This window comes from Urocitellus parryii, chromosome 12 (genome assembly GCF_045843805.1).
Source record: "Urocitellus parryii isolate mUroPar1 chromosome 12, mUroPar1.hap1, whole genome shotgun sequence".
NCBI classification, from domain to species: Eukaryota; Metazoa; Chordata; class Mammalia; order Rodentia; family Sciuridae; genus Urocitellus; species Urocitellus parryii.
The window spans coordinates 39120499-39147414 of NC_135542.1; the positions used below are offsets into that span (position 1 = coordinate 39120499).

The window sequence follows — 26916 nt, forward strand, 5'->3', positions numbered from 1 at the left end:
GAGGTAGGTGAGGCCGCCTGGCACAGTGCCTTTCTACATCTGAACCATCCGAGGATGGGAGCTCCCTGGGCTAGGGATGGTTTCATTCTTGGTACTTCCCTGGGGCTCAGTTTCCTCATCTTTCAAGGGGATTACAACAACTCTATCCATCCCTCCTTTGGAAGTCTATTAGGGGAACTAATGTGTGATTTCCATATTAGATTGTGAGTTCTTGGAGGCAAAGTCCTTTGTTTTTACAATTTCTTCATACCCACTGCGTAGCATGGTGAATTAGCCATTTGGGCATAGACTTATAGAACCCTGAAACAGAAAAGGGTTTGTAGGTTGTGTAGAACAAGGTGAGGTTAAACAATGTGGTCAAGACACTTGGTTACTGTCACACTGACCTTCCCTGAGAGTTCCTGTAACTGGGCCATGCTTTGACCCAAACTGGTAATTATTTATGCATACCTATCAGAGAGTGCTCCCCGTGAGTTGAGCTCAGCTCCACGACCTTTGTGAAGCTGTCAATCCCTCTATTCACGGCCATCTCTGGGCCCGCTGAGCTGCTGCAGTTTCTTGAGGCACCAAAGCACTGTCACTTTTTGCCTGTGAGCCCTGCCCATCTTCCCTCCATCTCCAGTCTTGTTGGAGCTTGCCGTGTGGTCTTACAGGGCACTATCAGACCCTCAGAAGACAGGGCCATGGTTTTCTTTGTTCCTTGACTGTTTTCCAACACCCAGCACAGGACTGAACACATAACAGGCATGGATAACTTTTTGAATATTTATAATTTTAAAAATATATATGAAAATTTTCACACCCATAAAGGTATGGAGAATAATCAGATGAACACCTGAGTTCCCAAGAAATAAAGAATATTATTGGAAGTGCTTCGGGTGCCACTGCCCAATTCTCCTCACCTGTGGGTTTCAGTGATAGTCTGTCATCAGGGACAACTTGGGGTTTATTCATTTGATGTTCCTGCCCATAAAATAAGCACCTTGAATCCAAGAGTAACAGTTCAATGACTTGGGAATGTTTGAGAGTTGATGAATGCCATTTCCTCAGCTGGGAACTTGGGATACACTGTGAATGGATCTCTGACCATGACAAAGCAAAATAAAAAATAAAGTCCTGCTGAGTTCAGAGGACCACCTGGGATTTCCTCATGAATTGCAACAAATATGATACATATGTAAATTGTGTAACATGCCAGAATTTAAAAGGCAATGGGAAAAAATGAAACAGGTTACAAGGACCACAGTGGTTAGGGGTGGCTTTACTGAGACAATGACCTCTGAGCAATGACATCTTGAGGGGGTGGAGACATTGAGGGACAGTTGTTCCAGGTGGAAGAATAACTAGTGCAAAGTCCCCAAGGTAGAGCATGTGAGGAGCAGCCAGGAGACCAGTGTGGCTGGGGCAGAGAGCAAGATGAGGCACGGGGAGTTGGAGGCAGAGGGTGAGGGCCTGCCAACAGGGCACCAAGGGCTTTCAGGCCATTGTGAGGACTCCAGATGTTACCTTGAGCCATTGCAGAGTTGCAGCTGAGTAATGATATTTTCTGACCTCTCTGGCTTTGGTGTGCAAAGTAGCTTCAGGGGCAAGACAAGGACTGGAAATGCAGCTAGGACTAGGCTGAGAGCAGTGGAGGAGTGAGCAGTGAGACTTAGGTTATGTCCCCAAGACAGCGTCACTGATCCGGGTTTCCTCGTGAATTGCATGTTGGGTGCAAGAGAAGGAGATAAACTCACGGATGCTTTAAGATTTTTGTCTGAGCTCCTGGAAGGGAGAGGTCTCATCACTCAAGATGAGGAGGTGGGGTTTGTGGGCAGAATCCTGAGCCATAGGGTCATTTAAGGTTTGGACTTGCTAAGTTTGAGATATCCACTAGATCTCAGAAATGAAGACGTTGAGTAAGCGGTTGGGCAGGCGAACCTGGAGCGTGGAGAAAACCTGGGCTCAAAACACACTCGACACACTCGGGAGTCATGGGCACCAGGATGGCATTCAGAGTTGTGAGACTGGCTGAGGTCACTCGGGGAGTTCATGTGGGTCAAGAAGAGGAAACGGGACTGATCCCTGAAGCCCAGAGGTGCGCTAAGAACGAGAGCCACCGTTTGAGTCAAAGGAAAGATCAAGAGAATTTGGGGACCTGGAAACTGGGTGAAGAAAGTATTTCAAAGAAGAGAAAGTGGTGAGGAGTGCCGAATGTTGTTGATGGACCAAAAGAGAGATGAGGAGTGAGCCACTTGGACACCACGGGTGACCTTGGTAGGGACAGTTCTGGAGCAGGGAGCTGGGGAGAGCAGAGGCCTGACTGAACTGGAAACAAGAATGAGTTGGAGGAAACAAGTGAGGACAACTCCCTGTGGAACTTGCTGGAAAGGGAAACGGAATTGGGGTAGAGGTGACAGGGGAGCTGGGGACAGGAGGTTTTGTAACATGCAGTGAACAGGGTTAGGCTGTGTTTTGCTATAGATGAGCTTGATCCAGGAGAGACGAGAAGCTGGCAAAAGGCTGAGAGAGGAGAGTTGCTGGAGTGCAGCCATGGAGCCCACCAAGGGAGGGGCTGGCTTCCGAGAGAAGCACTGTCTGCAGGGACAGAGGGCAAGGCGGCCCAGAGAGGCCCGCAGACAGGTCAGGGAGATCCATGGACGTTTTCTTCTGCTTGCTTCACTTTTCTCACTGTAGAGGTAGAGAGCGGAGATGGGAGGAAGGTGGGGGCATTTTCAGAAGAGAGTCCAAACTAAGAAGTAATCACTAGGAGAGTGGAAGAGTGAGTTGGTCTATTGTCCTTAAGCCCCTCCCCCTTGCTCTGAGGTCTGCAGTGGCCTCCGCCATCCCGTGGCGCTGACGGTTGTTGGTTCCCAGATGAGCTCCACCGGGAAGAATGGGGTGTAGTTCGTATCTGAACCCCCAGCTTCCTGCGCAGGCTGGCGACCTGGGTGCTCGTGAAATACTGGGTAATGTGAAATTCCTGTTCAATGTACATATACAGCCCTGGGGTGCTTTTTGATGTGGGTATGTTCTGAGAAATGTGTTAAGCAATTCTGTTGTTTGTGAACACTGTAGAGCATACTTGTGCAAACTAAGATGGCTGTGATGTCAATGGGCAGTGGAATCTTCGTGGACCACCATCGTAAATGTGGTCTATCAGCCACAGGAACATTTTTAAGAAGAGAATGGCTGTGTACGTATCTTCTCCTCTAAGCTATAGGTATATGTGACCTATGGTATATTTTTAAAAGCTGCTGGATTTGGACCTGAATTAGAGCAAGATTGTTCTGGGGCCTACGATGGGCCAGGACGGGGTCTCCATCAGAGCTGGTGGGGTCCACTGGCTGGCAAGGAGCCTGCAGGACTATTATGTTCAGCAGACACTGAGCTTCTGCCCTGCCCAGGGCCGGGGACGCAGGCGGCTTCCTGAATCCATAGGCTGGCCTGCAGCTGTCATCAGAGCAGGAGCCAAAGCCCAGCTCCACACTTCCGCCACAGTACCTTTTGGCCCAGCCGTGGCCTATGGGGCTCCCTCCTGCTCCCCTGCATGGGGCCCCAGCTGCTCTGAGCTTTGACACCTTTGGGGACTGTGGGGACAGTGCATGGAGTACTGCATACATGGCATACGTTAAGGGTGTCTTGAGTGGCAAACCACTCCCCCGTGCTAGGCATGTGAGTGGCAAACTTCTTACCCCGAAGGCACAACCCTGGGCGTGAGGCCACGTGTTGCAGTCCCTGCGCTTGCTCCATGGCCCACTCCTGGATTGGTCGCAGCAGGGACATTTGGCCAGCAATTGCATTAGTGGCTGCCTGTAATGCTTAGCTACTGCCTGAGTATATAAACATGGTAACTGCACAGAAAAACAGACCTGCTTCCTGCTTGTTTCTGGAGGTCTTGACTAGCAACTCCGCAGCTACACTCTCCTCTACCCTGTTCCAAGGACCTCCTTGCTGGATGAGAGAGAGCCCACGCAGGGGACCCCTTCCCACCATGTGGACCTCTTCCCCCTTTTGGCCTTGAAGCTTCCTTCGCCTTCACAGCTGCGCTCTGGTGTCCTCCCTTTGGCCTGCCCTCCTCCTTTCCAGTACTCTGCACTCTGCTGCTCTCTCAAGGACCTCTGCTCTGTCTCTGGGTCCCCAGCCTCTGGCCCAGAGAAGAATTAGTGCCCATGCATGGAGCAGCATCTAGTGAGAAGAGGCAGTGGCCACACAGCTCAGCTTGGGAAGGAGGCTCTGCTTCCTGTGGGCTCCAGGCTTCTCTGCATTGGTTTTCAGAGGCGCCGTCATTCCTGCAGGCAGCCTGAAACTGGAGTCCACGTGTGTCCACAGCCAGCTTTCTGGCTGCTTCTGGAAAGAACTTCACATTCCAGACCCTTCCATGCCTTGCCAGCTCCTGTGTTGGGGGCATCCTTTGCCTTTCTGCCTCTAAGGTGGAGCAGCAGCTCCTGGTAGCCTGTGGCCCAACACAGGGGGAGTGGGAAAGAGCCCTCAGGCCCCCATCATGGGCTTAACCAGGAGTGGGCATGGCTCCGGCCTCCCCTGTGGGTGCACTGACGTCAGGGAGTGCACTTGGCCTGCTCATCAGACTTAGGAAGTCGCCCCTGCTCCCAGCACTGGGCGCTCCGTGTCTGCTGAACGGTGCTGACCTGCCAGTCCTTTACTTGTGCCGTTGGTAGTGACCTGGCCTGGGACAGGGAAAGGACACTCTTCACAGGCAGGATTGAGTGGAGAAGTGCTTGGGAGGCTGGCTTTGCAGCCCTGAAAACCTGAAGTGCACTGAATTGGCCTGTTGGCCTCTCTGGTGTGGGCAGCAGCCTAGGGATACTCTCGGACACCCCTTCCTGGTGTGCCTTCCTCCTATGACAGCTCCCTCCCTCCCCATGTCACCAGGCCAGGGAAACAGCCATAGCACAATCAAACAAATGTGCTCAGAAGTGGCTGTGCAGAGAGGACAGGAGAGGACAGACCCCTGTGTCATCTGCCCCAAGCAGGTACCTGGCTTTGCCCACAGGAAGGAGGAGACCGTGGTGGTCACAGAGCCTCCCCTCCCCTTGGGTCCTGCCTGCTGGGACGTGACATCTGAAGCCTCAGGCAGCCTGGCTCTGTGGCCTGTCCCCAGGTCCTGAGCTGGCAGGTCCTGGTGAGGCTGTGGCCTTTTGCCTGCTGTCAGTCAGCCTTGCCCTGGCTGGGGACCAGCTGGCTGCCGGCGGCCTCGGGCCTGACAGCGTCGCTGCTGCCATCTCAGGAAGCCGGTTGCTTTTGTAGAAGGGACTGGATGTACTGAGGTCAAGGGGCTTTCTCCAAGTTCATTATTACCCCCTCCCCACCCCACTCCTGCTGCCTGCCAGGGTCCGCCACTGTGACTGGCTCCCCTGCACCCGCCTCTTCTGAGAAATGTCAGAGCAGCAGTCAGAACAGCATCACGCGGCCTGGCGCTGCCCGAAAGAGCGATTTCTTCATGTTCTGGTTGCTGTTTCCACAGAGAGAAACTCGCTGCTTTTGAGCGGATGGATCAGGGCCAGGTCGTTAATGCTGGGCTGCTGCTGAGCGGCCACGCTGAGACCACTCAGCCCTTCCTCCCTCCTGTGCCGGGAAGTGCCCCGCGTTCTTGGGACGTGGGTCCCAAACAGAGTGAACCTGGGTCCCTGGCCCCACGGCTGGAATCTGGGGAATTTAGGGCAGGTCAGGCTGTGCACAGGTTTGTCGTGGAGCGTAAGAGTGCGAGTGAGTGTGTCAGCTGCTACTCTGAGTGGCCAGCCCTGTGCCAGTGGCTGTTAGTCGTCTCACCTCCCTAGTTAGTCTCCTTAGTTCGGGAGGTTAGTTAGGGAGAGTTCTTACTTTTCCTTTTTTCTTTTAAACTACTCTGGGCCTTGGGGAAAAGGTGTAGCAATTGTAAATTCAGAACAGATCCTCAGGTGCTTTTGAACCCTCATTTACCTGCAAAATGGTGTCTTTGTTAAGTCAATCCACGTGAAGACCTTTCCAGGGGACACTTTCTTGCTCACCTTAGCTCTATAAGGTGCAAATTAAGGGTCCCGTGGTGTCTGGCCCTCTGGAAAGCCCTGCAGGTCCAGCCACACCTCAAAAAGGGCCAGCCAGGTTGTGAGGGGTATGGAGTCCCTGGGGGGAGGAAAGACGGTAGAGTCAGGAGGAGACAGGCCAGAGCTCCCCAACCCTGACCGACGTTGCTCAAGTCAGGAGAGCTGCTGTCCCCACGTGGGGCTTTTACTTCTGTGAGAACACAGCTCCTCAGGTGGAGTCCACCTCACGTTGACACTGAGAAACTGCTGACCACACACAGCCAGGTCATGGGCTCATTTTGTCCTTTCAATGTTTGGCACTCCACACAGTGTTGTTGAGTGACCAGAGAGTGTCCCCTGTTCTAATGCCAGAGTCTGGTACTGCTTGCTGGCGTATCTGGGGCAGAGTTCTTTCCACATGGTGCATGTGAGTTTGGCTTGGCCACTGTCCCTGCCAAGACTTCCGGAACGGTTTTGTACCATCCCCTGGTTTTAAACATGTCATGCTATCTTGGTTGTCTGTGCTGAGCTCTGGCTTCTGGTCTTGTGGCCTCAGGATGCCAAGGGTCCTAAGGTCCTAGGGATTTTCTTTCATGGGGTGTGGTAAGAATCACAGATGTAGAAATGGCCATAATGAAGCAGAAAGTCTGTGAAGCCCTAGAAAGAGGGGGCATGGTACGCCATGCAGGGCCCACGGGGAAGCACGGAGGTTGGCCAGGAGGCAGAGAGAGGGAGGGAAATGGGCGAACAGCAGCCGTTACTGTGGCTTGTGGGGGGAAACGGGGCCAAGACAGGGGCCACAGGCTTGGCTGAGTAATGCCAGCAGGCTGGGGCACAGGGGCTGTCCCTGGCTGTGAGATACCTGGCCTGGGCGGAGTAGGGCCCATGGATGCCACCAGAGTGGGAGTCCCCAGAGAGGAGACGTTTGGGGCTGGCTCCAGGTGGGTTGGTTTGCACATGGAAGATTTGCTTGAGGACAAGGACCAGCCCTGGGAGCAGTGTTTCCAGGTTCAGGGCCTGGGTATCAGCACATCAAAATGCAGAGAGTGAGAGGCCGTGGTAAAGCTGGCAAGGAACTGAAACAAACGCTGACTTAGTTGGCAGGGCCCAGCCGAGAAGGTGCCCGGGACTTGGTGCAATGGGACTGCACAAGAAGTCTGTGGCAGGATAGGGCCACCCTGGCCTCGGTCCTCCTGTCCCTGCCTGCTTCTCCCTCTCTCTCTCTCTTTGTCTCTCTGTCTCTATTGCTCTCTGCATCTCTTGGTCTCAATTTCCCGGACTCTGACTCTCTGGGTCACTTCTCGCAGTGGCTCAAAGATCTGCTTTTGTTTGCATCCATGTTTTCTGAGCTTTCCCCTCCTAACCATCATGGGGTCCTTCCCTGAGTCTCCCAATCCCTTGAAACGTCTGCTCTCCGGGGGGCAGTGAGGGCAGCTGACCCCCAGGTTTGGCTATGACGCCGTTCCTTCTGCCCCACTGTGAGTTAACGGAGTGGCACAGATGCCACCATTTGCTTAGTGAGGAAGGGCTTCAGGATGGTGGTTGGGAGAGGCTGCCTGTCCTCCCTTCTGAGGTTGACAGCACGCAGTAAGGTAGTGGAGCACGGAGAGGCTCTGCAAGAAAAGCCTTTGTCTCTGTTTTACCTCGTGTCTCCACATTTATCCGACCCTCCGTGGAACGGGGTTTTGCGTCACCCTGGCTACCACCCTCGAGAAGCCCTCTGGGAATGTCTCCCTCCCGCTGGGGCAACTGGAGCAAAGGTGGCTCTGGCCTGGCACTCCCAGGCTTGTAGTGAACAGTCTTTGCTCCTGGAGGCCAGTGCTTCAGGGAGCCCAAGGAACCCGTGGGTAGCTGGCCTCAGAACCCTAGGTCTAATCACGCCTGTCCTTGTAGAGACATGCACCCGGCGTGTGCCCGCAGGGCCTGCGAGGGCACTCTGCATTCATAGGTGAGGAGGTGCGCAAGCTAGGTGATGTGATTTCATACAGGAGAGTGTCACTTTGCCATAAATACACACATTCAGACACGTGTCAAGACACACACAGAGGCACACGCTGTCCTCCAGGCAAACACATTCAGCCCTGCACAGTCAGACACGGTCACTCTGCCCCAGCACAGCCAGGTACACAGAAATGCCAATCCAGTCTCACCTCACCACCCCAACACAACACCCCGTTCTGGCTACTTACTCCTCTGGGACAAACCGCTTCGAAACTTAGTGGCTCAAAACAACAACTATGTTATCAGAGCTGGTGATTTTATGGGTCAAGAATTCAGGCTGGGCTCAGCTGGGCATCTCCTGCAGCTCAGGGTGTTCACTGAGGTGACCCAGGGTACTGCCTGGTCAGTGGGCTCATCAGGAAAGACAAGGACAGCTCCCCTCACATGTCTAGTGCCTACCTGGGGCTGGCAGGAAGGCAGGGCTCAGTCAGGACTGTTGGCAGGAGTCTGCTCCAAGCCACTTAGGGGTGGCATCTCCAGGGACTTGGTTCTCTCAGCTGGTGGCTGGTGTCCCCAGAAAGAGCATTGCAAGAGGCAGAGGAGGGTGCTGTAAGGCTCCTGTGACCTCAGGAGGGAGCGTCCACCTGTCCTGCATGTTATTAATAAAGCAAGTCCCTCTGGCTTGCCGAGATTCAAGGGAGCTCATCAGTGGGAGGAGTCACAGAGAACTTGAGACCATCTTTAGTCCAACACTCACACACACACACACACACACACAGTCTACATAGCTCATGCTGACCTTGAGCCTACTTTGTCTACTACTTTGTCTCCATCCTCTCCTTACAGAGGAGAAGGTAGAGGCTTGGAGAGGCCACGCACCTCTTAGTTAGAACCAGGGTTCAAACCCAGGTCCATTCCCGCTTCCTGCCAGGACCACTCACTGCTTGGTGCCTGGGGCCAAAAGTGGCCCCAGGCACCAAGCAGTTTTGTGCAAGAATTTCAAATGACAAAAAAAAAAAAAATAGTTGTGGGGTGGAATGAGGTCGCTTTCTTCTCAACTTTGAAAAAATGATTGTGGAAAGATAAAGTGTCATCACGCTTGGTGTTCTTGTGCTTGGACTTAACCTCTGAAATCAGACCAAAGCCTCGGGGGTGCAAAGACATTACTCCCCTGTCAGTAAAAGCGTGTATTTTGGTATTTGATTTGAAATTTCATTTAAAATCGGGACCCAATTCAAGCAATGTGAGCGTAAGCTGCGGGCAGCCTTCCCAGTCTGCCTCGTGAGTGCCAAGTCAATCTAACCATTGTCCACACTGAATGCTGGGGTGCTTGTGACTTTGTGGCCCTTGAAGAATTTGAGTCGGATGGTCCAGGACATCTGTGTCCAAGTCGCATGCCTTCTTGCAGCAGGCCGGAACATTCCACAGAGCTGAAAGGGAAATGGCATCTGGATTCCAAAAAGTGCTTCCAATCCACTGTTTGGTTGAAACCACGACTTCACTGCCCTGTCAAGGAATTTACAGATGAAGAAACCAGTTCCTTTGTCCTGCTTTCCCTCAAGGGTACAGAAGTGGGTGGGATCCTGGAACACATCTGCCTTCTTTCTCAGGATCTGCCTCCTAGGGAAGTCCACCTCTTTATTTTGATGTGGTTCCAGGAGGACCCCCGTCCCCCATATTCCTATTCTCCTCTCTTAGTTGATGATGCTATTGTCTAGGTGGTCGCCTGAGTCATCCTTAAAGTCTCCCTGTTCTTCACCCACCTGTCCAAATTGCTTGCCATGTCCAAATGGGGTATTCAGAGCTGCCCTTCCTCTCTGTCCCAGCTCAGCCCTGGGCCTGGCGATGGCCATCTTTTGCTGGAATAACCTTCTGAATGGCCTCTTGGCCTCCAGCACAGCCTCCACCGAGCAGCCAGCGTGCTCCTTGTGGGATGCACACCAGGTCATCCCCCCGTTGCTCTGTGTCTCCCTGTTGTATGCAGCAAGTGCCCTTGACCCTGCTCTGTGACCTTGACCCTGCTCGGTGAGTCCCCATGCCTCTGTCACCAAGATGGGGAACTCCAGGACCTTCCCTGAAGGGACCCAGCAGTTCCCCTTTGGTCTGTTTACACAATGGCTCCTGCAGAGGGCCTCCTTCGAGGAGAACGTTCTTAAAGATTGATAAAAGGCCTGAGCTCCTCATGGGGCTCACGGGCCTCAGCCTTGTGGTACCTTCTGTCCCCTCCCAGGCCCCTTGGTGTCCACCCACACATGCTGCGCTTTCCTCCAGACACCGGCCCCCTTGCTGCCTGGCTCACGTTCGGTGCCCCTTTTCTCTGCCCTGCTTGGAACCCCCTCACCCTTCCTCTCCTCCCAAGTCAAACTTAAGCAGCTTAGAAGGCACCTTCTGCAGGTGGCACTGACATCATGTGTCCCTGCAGACAGAGGAATGGCTGCCCCTCCGTCCTGCAATCCCTAGGGCATATCTGGAGGGGGCTCTGGCCATGACCAGCTCTTTTACTGTCTTCCTGCTGATGTGCAGATCGTGAGTGACTCCTGCAGGAGATTCCCACCTCATTCCCTCTGAGCTGCCAGGGCTCAGCAAAGCTCGTGGGCCCCAGAGCCACTCAGCCACTCATCTCACGCCCCCTTGACCATCAGTCGGCCAGCAGCTGTGGGCTGGATAAGTGAGGCAGTCAGAGGGGGCAGTAAGTGGGCCCTGGGGCCCCCCGATTCTGGGATGCTTCAGTGGCGCTCCAAGCAGGTGTGTTCTGAGCATAATTTAAGGCCTAAGGCACAACTGGTCCCTGAGAAAGGGTCGGCTAAGCCCACACAGGGCAACCCTCTGGGCAGAGCTAACTGGACTGGATGTGGGAAGGGACAGCCAGGCTTCGCCCCTTAACCTTGTGCCCACATTCCGACCTCCAGTCCCATCATTCCATGCCTCCCAGCCTCCTGTGGAGTCACCAAGGGGCCCTGTGTCCTCTAAGAAGGATGAAAGGAGGGAGGAGGAGAGATGAAGTGAGTTTGAACCTTGTCACCTGCCCTGTGCAACCAAGGCTTCACACTCTGAATGTGTGCAAAGAAAAGCCACCACATCCTTACTACTGATTTCTTTTTGAAAATTGAGACATAATTCAATTACCATAAAATTCACCATGTTAAAGGGCACAGCTGAGTGGTTTTATTCTATTTAACCCCTGCTATTAATTCCAGAACATTCCCATAAATTTACTTTAAAAATCCTCTTTATTATTCATTAAATTCATTTTTTTAGCCCACAAAATAAAAAAAAAAAGAAGTGTAGATATGAATAGGGGTACCATGGGATGATTCAATACACACGTAGCACTAACTAACTTCTGATGTTTTTGTTTTCTAGATTCCAATAATGAGAGACCCTGGATGGATTCGAAATGTGTGGCCTTCAAACATTAATGTGAGTGCGATTGCTATAGAATATCATTATGCTTTCACATTTCAACATCAATCAGCTACCCCTGGTCTCGGTGCATTTCTGCTGTGGATCTCTGCAGCCTCCAAAGCAAGATGGCGCCCTTCAACCCACTCTTTCCAAGTTGCTCCGAGCACTTTCTCCAGGTTTCGTCAACTCCCCATGTAGCCACAAACACCTGGGCTGGTTCTAGTCTCTGCTTCTTGTGGTCTGTACCCTGCCATTCCCAGATGTGATTTTGTCACCTCCCTGATTAAAAAGCACTCAGTGGCTCTCTAGTGCCCTTGGACTGGTTGCTCGTGTCTAACAAGAGCCCAGCAGCTATTCCTGAGCCCGTCAAGGTCCATCTCCAAGTGCTGCTTCTTCCTCTTGTTCTCTTCTTAGAGGCCCTTGCCCAGGAGCTGGGCTTCAGGCTTCAGTAGCATTGCACAGTGTGCTGGGCCCATGGTCTGAAACCTACATCACAGAGGGGGTAGGGAGGCTGTTGGAGCATCCAGCAAAGAAGTGGAAAAGCCCAAGGGCCTATGCGTCCTTCCTGTGGCCTCTCCCAAACCTGTGGATACAGAACAAGGTGGCACTAGGCCTCTTCCCTGGGGAAGCTCACTCACAGGCTAGAGAGGAACTTATGAAAACATGGTGTAGACTAAGGATTTTCAGAGGAACCTGAGGCCTAGTGTGGTGACCACCAGAGCGAGATGGGCCCAGAGGCTCTAGTTAAATGAACTAAGCCAGGCCAGGGGACTCTGCCAGGAGCTGGAGTTCTGTTCCAGAGGGACAGGGATGGGGTCCAATGGGAGACCTGGAATCCTGGCCTGCGGGCGGTTAGTGGCAGTTGGAGTGAGGGCCACCCTTTGGGAGGAGAAGGGCAGGAAGTTCCAGTAAGTGACCTGTCATCCTCTGGGTGGGCGTGTAGGCCTGGCGGGCACGGGGGCTGCCCCAAGCAGCTTTCCATGGTGAAGTCCCTGTTCTCCAGACCCTGGTGCTGAAGGCACTACCACCAGGTTTCCAGGCCACCACTGGCCCCTGTGCAGGACGATGGCTGCAGTGTGTGGGAGAGGCAGCCCAGTGGCCTCTGCTACTGCGGCCTCTGCTGAGGTTGTCCCTGCAAGACAGGAGGCAGGGGGCAGGGGGCATCTTCACCATCCATGACTGGGGAGTTGGATTAGGAGTCTGCCACCTGCACTGTGTGCCACTGAGAGAGTCGCCTGCCCTCTCAGAGCTCAGCTCCCGGGTGCAGGAGGCGTCCATTCAGTCATCATCCTACAGTGCTTTACCCTAAGCTGTAGCAGTAGGACCGAGCGACCTGGGTAACCCGGCGTGGGTGGGGAGGGTTAGAAGCGGTTTTCAGGGAAAGGCCTATTGATGAAGGCAGGCCTTCCGGGAGTCTCGGAAGAGCCCTGACCGTTGGCAAAGCACAGAGGTAAGGAACAGCAAGGTGCGTCTGGGAGCTGGGCCCATGATTGGAGAGGGGAGCAGGGGAGATGAAGTCAGGGAGGAGGAGGAGGGCGCCAATGACCAGGAGCCTCATGTGCTTTTCTAAGGACCTTGGACTTATCCTGCAGATAATGGGGTAGGGGGACCTTGACAAGCAATGTCATGTCAGAGCTGCAGACTTCGAGAGGTGGGGAGACCAGCCAGGAACTTGCTAGTGGCCTGGTTGTGTTTGGAGTCCTTCAGGACCATCCGTGTGCAGGTGGCCAGAGGTGGCCAGTCTGGGGCTGGGGCAAGGCCTGGTCTGTGAATACTGAGCTTCAGAGCCATGCTGTCACCCAGGGAGGGCGTGCCACGTGCTTTTTCTGGCCCAGCATTTGATTGCTCCTGTTGTTCTCCGTCGTCTTCAGAAGGTAGGTCCATGAATTCTGAAAATGTCTGGTGTCAAGAAAGCCAAGAGGAAGGGGAAGTCCACCAAGAAAGAAAGGAAGACTCCAAGTCTCTCTCTCGTCTCCCTTCCTGGTTTTGGTGTCACTTGCCAGGCATCAGGGACACAGTGCAGACTGGGTCATGGTGGCTCTCTTCCAACGGCTCGCTGTGGAGGAGGCAGGGTGCGCGGGGGTGCCAGGTGACACGTGCTGTCGTTGAGGTTCAGGGGAGCTGCTTGGTGCAGAGAGACCTGTGACGACTCCTTCATGAGCCTGAGGAATGTTTCGGGGAAGGTGACCTCGGAGACTTGGGTCAGTTTGAAACCTGGGGTTCGCAGAAATCCCAAGACATACACACTCTCCAGCAACCACCTGACTAGTCCCTCCCAACAGATTCCCGTCCTCTGGAGGACACAGGCTGAGCCACGGCATGTTCACAGGCAGAGAAACATGGTGGTTCAATCTGCAACACTGAAAGCAGCAGCAATTCCCAGGTTTTCCTGGACGGTTACGTGAAACCAGATTTTGCCCATTTATTGTATCTTTTGTTATCTTTCGAGTTGAGACAAGGACTTGGGCCTGAATTTTAATTTTCTTGTGCATTTTGTAGGGGGAGGATTTAGATTAATTTTTGAAAATTTTTATCCAGGTGACTTGTTGTTTGACTTCTGTAAGATCATCTAGGAAATGCTGGCTCACAGTGACAACCACATTGTCTGCTCCCACCCAGCTGACTGGCAAGTCTCCTTTGCCTGTTGCCGCAGGACTTGGCCTGACGGAGGCCCGCCTGATGGAGGCCAGCCGGTTCTCCAGCCTCACGCACGAGGGGCCCTTCCTCCTGCTGTGACATTTATGCCCATCAGGTTTCAGCCTGCTGTGCGTTCAGACTCTGCCTTTCTTGTCTAGGGTGTTGGGGGGCTCAGTTATTCCAACAGTGTGTTCTTCTTCATTTATGTTTGCCTTTCTTTCTTCCTGCCCTTCTCCCTGACCTCCTCCAAAAAACATTGTACTTCAGCTGCTACTGTAGCCCATCGCTTGGAAACCATCACTTTACTTGTAGGCCAGTTAACTTACCATGCCATCCATTTCTTCTATTTGGATGATCATAATTTTCATACAGCTTTTTAGGGTCATTTATTTATTTAACGAACATTATATAGTACTTACCACGTGACAGGTTTTTTCCCCCTAGGAGTACTATAAATATTAATTAATTTAAATCCTTTCAACAATCTTATAAGTTAGACCTATGATTATTATCTCCCCTGATAAGAAACACCCCAGAGTGGCCGAGTCACTTGCTCAAGGTCACACAGCTGGTAAATGGCAGGGCTAGAATTTACATCACTCCTCTGGCTCCAGAGACATGCTCCTAAGCACTAGAATTGCTGCCTCTAGAAGAAGTTTCTGTTTCCATTTTTTTGTTTCTCGCATTTAGTACTTGTATCCCGTTCTCCAGATCTTCCAGATTCTCTGCTCTCGTGCAGCAGCCTTTTCCTCCCGGCCTCTCCCTCCCAGGAGACCTCTCCTCCCTGCCTCCTCCCGGGTCAGCAGAGAGGTGACGGGAGCCCTCCCTCCTCCAAGGTCGCCAGGTGGAAGTTTTCTTCTTTCTGAGTTTACCCTTTTAAAATAAAGTAAACGTGGGGCACCTTTTCAGGACAGAAAATACAGGTGGGAGATGTGTTTTTGAATCTTGCGTGAGGGAATCTCTTCTTTAACTTGGCTTCACATGTTATTTTGTTAGGATTTCAGATTGGAGCCTACTGTTCCCTTTTCACAGAATTTTGGACACGTTGTCCCATGGCCTCCTGACAGCTAATGTTCCCCGTATGTCATGGGACTTTTGTTCCTTTGTAGGTGACCTTTGGCTTTGTTTTTTCCTGTCTGCAAGAGTTTGGAGTCCTCTGTCAAACCTTGGTGTCCTAAAGCCTCCTGTGCCACGCAGTGGTCATTCCGTTGACCTTCTCTTCTAATCTGATGCCAGCAGCGGAGCTCAGGAAGACACAGGGCAGCAGTGGTGACCCAAGACAAGGGGTGCTCCTCTCCCTCGTCTGTCTCCTGCTGGCCAACTTCTCTGATTTCGTTCATTCCGAGTCTGATGGTTGCTTCTTAACCTTCAACGTCCTTTGGTGGTGGTGGACCTCTATTTCTTGGTACAGCCATACTCTGTTTTGCTCTTGTGAATGATACATCTCTCCAATGACTTTGAGATTGTAATTTGGGGGCTTCTTCCTACCCATTTCTCTCCGGTCACCTTGTCTCTGTCTCTTCTGGAGTCACGGCTCCCTCTTGTCTCTTGCCCTTTCTCTTTCATGAGCAGGACTTCCTCGCCCCTGGTGCCTGACTCTGTTCAGCACAGATGGGATCAGAGGGCTGCTTGGGGCTTCAACTGGCAGAGGCCACTCTGGAATAAAGGTCAGGAGCTGGCTGTCCTGCAGGGGATAGTCCCCACAGCGACTGCTGGAGGTGGCACTGGGCACTCCCACCCGCTCTCGCAGCCCCTCCTCAGGAACTCGGGGGCACCCTGGGCTCCCCATTATCCCTTTGCTCCAGCTTTCTTTGGCTCTCACCTTGCAATCTGACTAAACGTCTTTCCCAGGGAGACGCCCCTCCTGGTCCCACACTGCTTTGCAATCTGAAGTGTCCTTGACATTCATGAGGAATCTGGCGTGAAGGAGGCTGGTGCCTGTTGGTCCACTCCACCACCCTGTCTGCCCTCCTGCCCTGCATTTTCCTTCCCTGCCCGGCCCTGGTAGTGAAGCCACCGTGCAGTTGTCTGGTGACAGTCATGTGTCCTTTATCTAGAAATGCACTGTGCTAACTTGGCTCTTAGAGCCAATTGCTTTTGAATCATTATCGCATGGATGAGCGACAGGCACAGCAGAGTCAGACACAACAATAATGCATTTAATTAGAATCTTACATTGTACAGAGAGAATGGTCATTTTCTTTCCATGGATCCTTGGGTTTTATGGAGATGCCCCAAGGCACTGTCTTGTTGGTGAATAGGAGCACTGTGCCAATGTCCATCTTAGTGTCTAGTCCCGATTCTCCTCTTATCAATCCCTTCTTCTCCCACTCCAGGGAGCATCCTGTCCTGTGTCCTTCTACCCGCTTCCTCTTGCTGGAGACACGGTGAATCTGCAGGGTCCTGAGCTCCTTGGGGCGGGAGTATCTCCAAACCATTTACCTGCCCTGGCCCAGAACACAGGAAATGCTAAGACGTGGCCCATGACAAGAGCAGTGTCATCCTCAACACCAGAACACGACTCATCCATTCATTTTATGATGCTGAGTGTATTTTTAGTCTAGTGTATTTATTCATTTGCTTTTATGATGTTGAGTGTATTTTTAGTTTGTTTCTTATTATTTTTAATTATGATGAATGTGTTTTTGCAACCAGATGTTATGACCTGTGATATGATATTTAAGCATCCATTTAAAAAATATTTGTTGAGCATCTACTAAGAGCCAGACACGGTGCTAGATACTGAAACAGAAATGGGCATTTCCCTCCCGCAGCCGCTGCCTGCTGGGGGGTAATCATAGACGTGAGCAGGGTGTCCGACCCCAGCAAGTACTGAGAATTCCAGATGTACCAGCAAGAAGGGCCCCACAGGGAGGGCCACGCCACCGGGGCCGTTAGTGATGCTCCAGCTAAAGTTGAAGAGCGGGTGGCAGCTAATCCAGGGAAAAGGGAGAAGACTCTGTACCAGGCAGAGCGACTCAAGGCCCTGAGGCAGAGGGGTCGGGGCCAGCACAAAGGAAGGCCCCGGTGCAGCTTGAACTCAGACCCGGGAGAAACCGCGGAGCCAGGGCAGCGGGGGCTTCCCACACGTGCTGGGATGTGTGGGGCAGGTGTAGGGGCAGCAGAGGCCTGTCCTCAAAAGGAGGGTCTCTCGTGGGTTCCGGTGCCCCAGGGTCTCCTGCAGCTGAGTTCGGCCCTAAGACAACAGCCGCAGGCCCGTCCCCACCCCTCCCTCACCCCCTGCCTCTGGTGGCCTCCCCTGGAAACCTGAGGGACTCTGCTGGTCCTTCATCTGACCACGCTGTTCTCTGCTCAGAGCTTCTGATGATCATGTCACCCACAGAGAAGGGAGGGAGGAGGAAGTGCCGGGGGGGTTGCTTTTTTTTAAAAAATCACAAGGAATTCACATTAATTCCGTGTTCTGAAACCCACTCTGTAGAGGCGATTGGAGATGCCCTGGGCTATCATGGACCCCCGATCCACAGCTGCTGTACTGTGTGTGTGTGTGTGTGTGTGTGTGTGTGTGTGTGTGTGCGCGCGCAGTGCCTGTGTGTGAAGGGAGCTGTCCTGCTGGTCTCTTTGTCACTTTTCAATGCTGGGACTGAGGTCCCCAGGTGACTTGTGCAGGTTCTCATGACAATGACAAAGAAAACAAGAACCCAGGTCTCCATTTCTCCAGAACCAAAACCATCCAGGACACCCCCAATTCAGAAATACCTGAGGGTCCCCCCACCCTAGATCCTGACTTCTGGGCGGCGCCAGGTCAGAGCGCTGGAACAAATTTGGTTGAGGCCTGTGGCTTTAGTGTGGGGCTCTGGGACAGCCACTTCTCCTCTGTTGGTTTACAGATGGAGCCTGAGGTCTGGCCCAGGGGCAGATGTGAAACTCAGACCCTTTGGCACAGTCCGCTGCCCCCTGGCCCACAGGAAGGAAGCTCTGTTCCTCTGTGACCACCCACCACCGAGCCTCCTCAAGGGGGATGGGGAGTGGGGAGCAGCCAAGAGCACTGAGGCACAGCCAGATGGCACGCAGCTTTCAGAAGACCGGCTTCCCGTCTCCACTCAGGCCGCCCTTGACTTCCTAGTTGCTCAGTGAGGAAAGGTAGTGCTTAACACAGAATTCTAAAATGGGTTTTGCACAAGTAAAAGTAATTCAATTTGGAAGACGAAAAGATGGAGAGAGCTTGTTCACTGAGTCAGTCTAGATCCACTTGCTGGACCACGTTCAAAGCCCTCCACTGCCCTCCCCCCAGGGCCCTGGGGGAGGTGGGAGCCCAGGACACTTCTCCCAGGCCGACTTACTTGCAGGCCTTTTACTTGGTCAACCCAAATCCAGACACCTTCATCCTTCAGATCCTTTGGGTCGACCGACAGATGTCATCTGTCCTGGCCGCCCCCGACGTCGGGCCATCACTTCATCTCCCGTTCCCGCTCCAGGTTTTCTTTGCAGCTTACACCTCTTCCGTCACTGTTTGGAGACTCTGGTCTCCCCTTTCCATCCTGTTCCAGACAGGGGAGCTCTCACTCTCCTGTCCGAGGTAGCATTGCCTGCACTGAGTGTGGTCAGGCCTTCAGAGAGGACCAGAGAGAACAGCTTGCTTTGTTTCAGGCTGTGACAGATGTGTGACTATGCAGCCCAAAACCACAGGGTTGGGAAAATGCAAAAACTACGTGCATTTATTCTGCGGGGCCTAGTGGGGTGTGACGTAAGCTGGAATCCGTGGCCTGTTGAATATGTTGGCTGGAGTAACACCCCTTCCCATCTCAGTAGAATATTGTCCCCTTTTGAGGATGAAGGTCATGATTGCAAAAGCAAGTGAATTTTTAAAATTTTATTAGTGCATTGTAGCTACACATAATAGTTGGGTTCATTGGGACAAAATCATACATGCTTGGAGTCGGACTACAAGTGATTTTGGTCTCCCAGATTTTGGTCCAGAAGGATTGGCATGACCTGGAGATATAGAAGCGCCTAGTGCTGAGAAGGAACGATTCATAAATATTTTAAATACAATAACATTCTGTTCACAGGATAACTGAATGTGCTAGATTTGCACATGACTTACTAAAAAGTGCTGTTGTGTGATGACAAGTCAACAAAGCGACATTCAAATCCCCTGCTGTTACTAGAAACTACTGCCTTGCCTTGGAACATGCACACATCATTTGTAGGACTCGGCCCATCTCTAACCAGGGACAAAATCAAAAAGTCTCTTCCTGTAGAAACTCCTTCCTGTAAGAAATGCAGCTTTTCCCATCCTGGTTCAAAAGCACCACCCAAGGAGGGCCTGGGAAGGGGCCAGCGAGCAGGTCTTGCATCCTCGGAGCACCCAAAGAGCCGGCTCTCACCTGCAGGTTTGCAGAGAACGAGGAGGGCCGAGGGTCGTGAGCTGAGACCTCCAAGTTTCCCCTTCTACTCTGATGGAATGTTCTGCGGGAGGCCCTCTGATCATGCCCCAGGAAACCTGAGAAGAAATAGGTCTGCTCTAACCCTAAGCCTCTGCGTCAAGAGGAGGAAGAGAGGAGCCCAGGCTGCGCCTTGATCCTCAGGGAGAAGTCCGGGACTCCAGCACCCGTCATACCCCAGCCGACTCCTGGCGCGTGTGGGGCAGTGCCGTCAGTTTTCAGCGGACTCCATCACATCTCTGCAGTGACTTTCCATTTTTGCGGCTGTTTATGAAGTTTCCATGTGTAGTTGATGGGGTACTGAACCCAGCAGTGTCTCCCGCCGTCTCCCTCTCCGGCCTTAGTTTCCTTGGACGTGAAGCCTTTCCTGTCCACCACCATCCGTCCCAGGACTCCACACAGGCCGGACCGGACGGCACCACACGTCCAGGCTCTGTAGAGACCAGCGTGGTCATTTCCCCCTGCCCCCCGGCACTTTCTCAGTGTGTTGGGGTGCAGTTTCCTGGAATCAGGAGCCTAGGTAGCCCGCGGTGACGCCAGCCAGCAGCTGGCTCTCCGGAGAGGCCTTGGTCCTGCTGTGCTCCCTTGGCCCAGCACTGGCTGGGCCTGCTGTGAATCTGGTGCTGCTTCCTGAGTCCTGGTCCCTTCTTTCTTTCCTCCAAATGCTGATGTCATAACCCCAGTGGGAACATCACAATCTTGCCACCAAACAATGAGGTTTTTTCCTGGAGCTCCTGTGCAGGGATGAAGGAGGGGAAGGTGGAGGGGACGATGGGAGGGGAGGGGGTGGGCTGAGGGGCAAGGTCAAGCGGAAGGAGAATGAAGGGCAAAACCGGGGACACCAGCCACGCCTGCCCTGGCCACGGCCACAAAGGGGTGGCCCAGCCTGCGGTAAACTAGAGGACCACGGCCGAGAGGGCCGGGACCAGGAGACCCATGCGCCCCCAGGAAGGCCCTTCCTATGGAGTCAGCGAAAGCCGAGCGGGGTCTCCCCCACACGCCTGCCAAATCTCTCCTGGCAACTAAGGTACAGCCAAGCAGGGAGGGTGGGCCGAGGACGTGGGTCAAGACTGTCCCCTGCAGGCTTCTCAGCACAGATTCACCGAAGAGGACAGTGACTGAAATGTGGGGGAGCTAGAGAGAGCCCTCTAAAGCAACTGGGAGTTTCAGTTCCACCCTCTCCTCCAGAACAGGAGCAGCTTTGAGAAACAGGTGACATCTGGGCCTGGTCCCTCCTCGGTCCCTGTTCCCCGGAGCCGCGGCTCCTGTAGACTGAGCGCCATTGGCCACGCACACGTCGACAGCGCGCAGGCCCAGAGTGGGTAGGGAGGCTGAGGCAGGAGGACCAGGAGTTCGGGGCCAGCCTGGGCCACGTGGTGAGACCCTGTCTCAAAAAAAAAAAAAAAAGGAAGTGCTGGGATGTAGCTCAGTGGTCAGGCCCGGGCTCCTCCCTAGTAGGAGGGAAAAGAAAGTGTTTAGAGGAAGTGCAGTTGCACGGGGGCATCGGGACACCAGGCTGTGCGTTCTGATCTGTTTCTGGGCTGGGCCAGGGTGGTGGCCAAGGGCGTCTCCACACACAGTTCCTGAACCTCTTCTTCTCAGCTTCGTTTGTGGATGACCATGGGAAAAAAAAATGAAGGTTCAGTTCTCCCGAGTCCAGAAGGACACTTGGGGGAAGCTACCAGGGCTCTCCTTCCACGTTGCAGTCAGGACGCACGCCTGTGGGGACGTTGGCCCGTCCCATCTTGAGCCCACAGGCTTCAAAACCATTCACTGGCTGCTCCCACTTAACTCCTAGTGGTTCTCTGGGGCCTTCAGGGAAAGACACTGGCTCCTTGGGCTGCAGCTACTTCCCCAAGTAGCTGCTCAGTCACCCTCAGGGCCAATCCTGATGGTGTTGACAGCCCTGGGGGGTGGCTCCACCTCTCCCCTGCCTCCTCTGCTCATCCCTCTGCTCAGCAAACACTGTGCCTGTGCGTCTGGCTGTCTAACCAGCCCCTCCCCCTGCCAGCTCCTCAAGTCTTTGGGTCTGAACTGATGGTTTGACATTAAGCTAACATGCTCGCGTGGACCCAGTTGTCTCTTGAGCCTTTTTAAACTAAGCAGCAGTTGATTCCGATTTTTATCAGTTTTCCGACTAATGCACTTCTTCTGTCCTAGGATCTAAGCCAGGAGCCCTCGTGCATTTGTTTGCTGTGCCTCCTTGGTCTCCTCCTGTCTGCGACAGAGCCTTGTTCTTTCCTTGTCTTTCATGATCTGTCTCCCTCCCTCCCTCCCTCTCCCTCTCCCACTCTCCCCCCACCCCTCTTCTCTCTCTCTTCCCGGTACCAGGTGTTGAACCCAGTGCTTTGCACACACCAGGCAACCATTCTACCATTGAGCTCTAACCCCAGCCCTTTTTATTTTAAAACAGGCTGGCCTTGAACTTGCCATCCTCCTGCCTCAGCCTCCAGAGTGTGCCCTCGCACCAGGCTGATCACACTTTTGAAAAGCACTCACCAGCTACTTTATTAGAAGGTGCCTCATTTTGGGTTTGCCTGATGTATTAGCATAGCCAGGTTCAAGTTATTGTCTATTCTGGGGAAGAAAGCCACGGAGTCCAGGGGCCCACGGTAGTGCACCTGGATGTTCACCCTCATCCTCCGGCAAGGGCATGTCTGCCAGGAGTTTCCACTGTAGAGTAATTTCTCCTTGTACTGACCATCTTGAAAGGAATATCTGGAGACTGTGAATACCCTGCTTCTCCTACCTTTGCCCACTAACCTTAGCTTCTGCCAGCGAATCCCACCTGCAGCATTTGTAACGGCGGCGGCAGGTTAAAGGGGAGTTCTCTTTCACTCATTCTTTCTGCACTTATTAATTGGAATTCTTTAAGGCAGGGTTGCATCTTTATCATTTATTTGAAATTGAGTTATTATATCAATAAGGATTCATGGATTTTAAATTGGCTTGGGTTGTAATCCAATGGTGTTACTATTAATTTTGTTAGACAAGTTCAACTTTGGTAACGTGGGGTGCTTTCAGGTTGGCGCCTGTGCACTTTTAATACCCTTGCCCATATTTTGGGGGGGGGGATTCCTTACTTTCTGGTAGCACAAAATCCTCCAGACTTTTTCTTGGGATTTTTTCAACTTTCACCCTGGAATCAGTCTTCTGGCAAATCCTTTTATTGGAAAATGGCATTTAGAAACCAAGATCTGACAGCAGTGTGCTCATGGCCATCGAGGTGTCACCGTTGCTCATCCCTCTCAGGAGACAGAGCTAGGGAGTGTATGTATGGCGTGACCCCTGCATGCACCTGTCTCTACCTCGCCCTCATCTATCTATACTCAAAAAACAAATGAGTCCTCACTGACTCCGATTCAGACAAGGAAATTCTAGTCTTTCCCCTTTCCTCATTGTAATTTCTTTCACTCAACAGCAATAAACCTTGTTCACATTATCTACAACTTATAACCACCTGTTTTCTTTTGTTGTTGTTGTTGTTGTTGTCATTGATGGACCTTTATTCTTTATATGTGGTGCTGAGGACCCAGTGCCTCGCACATGCTAGGCAAGCACTCTACCACTGAGCCCCAGCCCCAGCCCGTATAACCACCTATTTTCAACCTTATTACCTCTCAGAAAGTAGCTCAGAATTACTCACCCATAGCCCTGTCAGAATCACAGTTATGGATCGGAGCAAGTGTTTGTGTTTGGGTCTCTTGTTAGCCTGATGGTGTCCAGTCAAAATACTTTCTGCCTGTTACTTGGGTCGGTTCCTATCTTTTCCTTCCTGTAGTTATGTCAGTCATCTGGAACACAGTTAGACTCATTTGCCAGTCCACACTCCTCCTGTATTCCTACATCCTGTTTGATTTTTAAAAATTTGCAAGTAGTAATATTCTTTGCAGTGTACAGTTATATGAGTTTGGGCCAATTCATAGAGCAATGTCTGCACATCAGAGTTTGATGTCCTTATATTTAAGATGGGTTTCCTATGGATAGTACATAACCAGGTCATGCTATTTACATAAGCTTACGATTTCTATTTTTTACCTGGACTATTTAATGTAATTTATTTTTTAATATGGTGGAATTTAAATCCATCTTAACTAGCTCTTTTCTGCCTGTGTTAGCTGTTCTTTGTTTCTTTTTTTCCATCTTTTTCTGCCTTCACTTGATTTAATTGAATACTTTTTTATGATTCTGTTTTGTCTCATTGTTGACTTATTATTTGTCTCTTAAGTGATTTTAGCGATTGCCCAAATGCTGACAACTTACAACTGTATTTACAATTTACCTAAAAGCATGGCTATAGCACTTTATGTTTAGGATGAGTACCTTACAGCAATATGTTCCTAAATCTTTCCTCCCATCTTTCCTGCTTTTTTCTTTCACATGATCCCTTGCCAGACAAAGCAGTGCTGTTATTTTTGCTTTAGACAGATGATTGAAAAACTATGGCAGAGGGGCCAAAATCTGGTCTGCCACCTGTTTTATCAATAAAGTTTTATTGGAATGAAGTCAAGTCCATTTGTTTATACATCATCTATGGCTGTTTCTGTGCCATAATGGCACAGAGATGCGTATTTGCACAGACATGATGTGACCTGCAAGTCTATAATATTTGCTAGCATTCTTACAAAATTTCTGATGATGATTTGTGTCTTGTTTCTCATCGTAATTTGCTTTGTCTGGCAGCCTTCAAGATTTTCTCTTTCCTCTTTTTTTTTTTTTTCTTGGTACCAGGGATTGAGCCCAGGGGTGCTTCACCACTGAGCCACACCTCCAGCCCCCTTTTATATTTTATTTTGAGACAGAATCTTGCTAAGTTGCTCAGGGCCTTGCTAAGTTACTGAGGCTGGCTCTGCACTTGCAATCCTCCTGCCTCAGCCTCGGGAGCCACTGGGATTACAGGCGTGGACTCCTGTGCCCAGCTTCTTCTATTTTGAGTAGTTGGAATATGACATCGCATTCTCCCTCTCTCTTTCTGTGTTGATTTTTATCCAGCTTGGTTGTTTTTGTAGTCTCAGCTTCTTGGATATGTGGTTTGGTGTCTGTCATTAATACTGGAAAATTTTTATTTTAATATCTCTTCTGTCCTTCCTTCTCTCTTTCTTCCTTCTCAGATTAACATATATATATATATATATATATATATATATATGTATGTATATATAATGTATATGGTATATACAAATACCATTTAATATTGGCCCACAGCTCTTAGATGACCTGTTCTTTCTTTATTTTCTAATCATTTTTTTCCCTCTCTGTTTTGGTTTGATTAGTTTCTGTTGCCTTCAGCTTCATTAATTCTTTCCTCATTATGCTAGACTACCGATGAGTCCATGGAAAATCTTGTTCCTCTTTGCTGGCATGCTCTTCATTTGTAACATTTTAATCTGACTCTTACACTTTCCTTGTCTCTGTTGAAGGTGTTTTTATGAACTTGCATATTATATATGTGATCTGGTCTGGAGCAATGTAGACCTAATGCACCAGGGGACTCAGTCTATTAATCCTAGTTTTTAAAAATATCCATGTCAGATAGCTCCCACCAAGTCATATCTTCATCTGGTTCTTATCACTGCTGCCCCCTGGAACTGTGCTATTCTCAACCTTTCATTTGCCCCGTGACTTTTTCTTGAAAGCTGGACGTGGTGAGCAGAACTGCAGGACACAGGTAGTTTTTGTCTCTGGAAGTGGCCCTGTGTGGCCTTCTGGTGGGCCTTTAGTGTGGGGCTGAATGACGTCAGGCAGAAGTTGGGTTGGTTTCAGGCTCATGGCTGCAGTGGTCATCCTCGGTGAACCACAGCTTTCAGATCCCCATGGAAACACCCTGTGTTTTAGGGTGGAGTTTGGTGTGTCACAGAAATGTGTGCACGACCCTCGCTGGGGCCTGGCCCTTTCACTGTTCCTCCTCTGCACGTTACTGTTCTGTCACTTGTGGGAGCTCTCTGTGGTCCTGATAGATGCTCTAGAAGGCAGACTCACTGGCTCCCAGAGGTCGGACTTCCTCAGTTCTGTCCCTTAGCAGCAGATTTCATAACTACCATGATTTGGATTTTTTTTAAAGAGAGAGAGAATTTTTTAATATTTATTTTTTAGTTTTTGGCAGACATAACCTCTTTATTTTATTTTTATGTGGTGCTGAGGATCGAACCCAGCGCCCCGTGCATACCAGGCAAGCACGCTACGCTTGAGCCACATCCCCAGCCTTAAAATTTTTTTTATTTGTTCTTTTTAGTCATACATGACAACAGAATGTATTTTGATATACATACATGGACTATAATTTAACTAACTGCATGTGATATTTTGCGATATTTGTATCAGCTTTGATGTGGTATAAAAGTAGCTGTGATTTTTGCTGGTGGTGGTGATGCTGGTCACATACTCAGGTAATACTATTGCTGCTTATTGCCTGTGTTCATAATCGAAAGAAATACTACTAAATTCCACCTAGAAGTTAGTGAAATTAAAACATCATTTCCCCACATTCAAGTTCATAGACTTCTGTTTTCTATCTACTGAGCCCCTGGACTCCTAGTTAAGACCCCTCTAATATAGACTAACCTAGCCTTGAAGTAAGGGACTATCAGACAGACCCAGGATTTATTCCTGGCTGCCTGTGTGACATTGGACATTCTGCCTCACCACTCTGACATGTATTTCTTCATTAGTAAATAGAAATGATAAGAGTGTTAATTAATGAGATCACCGAGAAATCAAAAAGGCTTAGATAATGTCTGTGAAGGATTCTGAAATGCCAGTCCACAGCAGGGTTCAATTAATAAGTGTAAGCTCTCTTTATAGGTTGATGTCTGGCCAGGCGGCCACCGATAATGGCAATGTCGAAATAACAGTCCTTCTGGTTGGGGTCTGCTGCAGTGTGGAAATGGTAGGTATCTGTACCCCAAAAGATCATATGCCAGAATCTTGGCTCCCAGTGTATCTGTGTGGCAGGTGGGACCTAGTGGGAGGTAGTCAGGTCACTGGGGACGTGTCCTCGGAAGAGGTCAATGCTGGTGCCCTGGATAGAGTAGTTCTTGCAGGAGTGGGTTGTCCTGCAGCAAGGCTACCTGTGTCTGCCTATAGCTGTTTCTCTTTCTGCTTCTCCACCATGTGGTGCCACAGAAAAGGGGCCCAGGTCAGAGGCTGAATGACCAATTGCTCGATCTTGAACTTTCAGCCTCCAAAACTGTGAGCTAAATTAAGCTCCTTTCTTTACAAAGCTCTCAAACCTTGGGTATTTTGTTATAGCAACAGAAAGTAGACTAATACAGGGTCTTGAGATGGATATGATTTGTGCTAAATTCCACTCTGTAGTGAAATGTCTTATAATCTGAGAGTGAATATAAACCTTTAGCTGAAAATACACGGAAGACCAGTCATAAGGGTATGCATTGGATTTTGAAATGTATTATCCTAAAGACAATAACCAGAATTCTAAGTGTCCATTTATGTGAACGAGTTGTGTGTGTGCGCCTGCATGTGTGTACAGACGGCAGTTCCAACCAATATTTCAACATGTGTTTTAA

The 26916-nt window shown here is 51.0% G+C and overlaps 1 protein-coding gene and 1 long non-coding RNA gene across 5 annotated transcripts in view; one reads left to right on the forward strand and one right to left on the reverse strand.

The window, feature by feature from the left end:
• The window catches only part of Lpin1 (lipin 1), a 111000-nt gene that overhangs the window by 15917 nt on the left and 68167 nt on the right, over window positions 1–26916 (forward strand). For all 4 annotated transcript variants that reach the window (XM_026388963.2, XM_026389029.2, XM_026389106.2 and 1 more), the window contains one exon: window positions 11307–11363. In XM_026388963.2, coding sequence (XP_026244748.2) covers window positions 11307–11363 — 57 coding nt within the window. The remainder of the gene's footprint in view (window positions 1–11306; window positions 11364–26916) is intronic.
• LOC113183345 (uncharacterized) lies at window positions 1229–8587 on the reverse strand. The gene is made up of 3 exons (XR_003300863.2): window positions 8403–8587; window positions 5920–6102; window positions 1229–2670 (listed from the first exon to the last, which is right to left on the reverse strand). It is a non-coding gene; the product is annotated as an uncharacterized LOC113183345 (long non-coding RNA).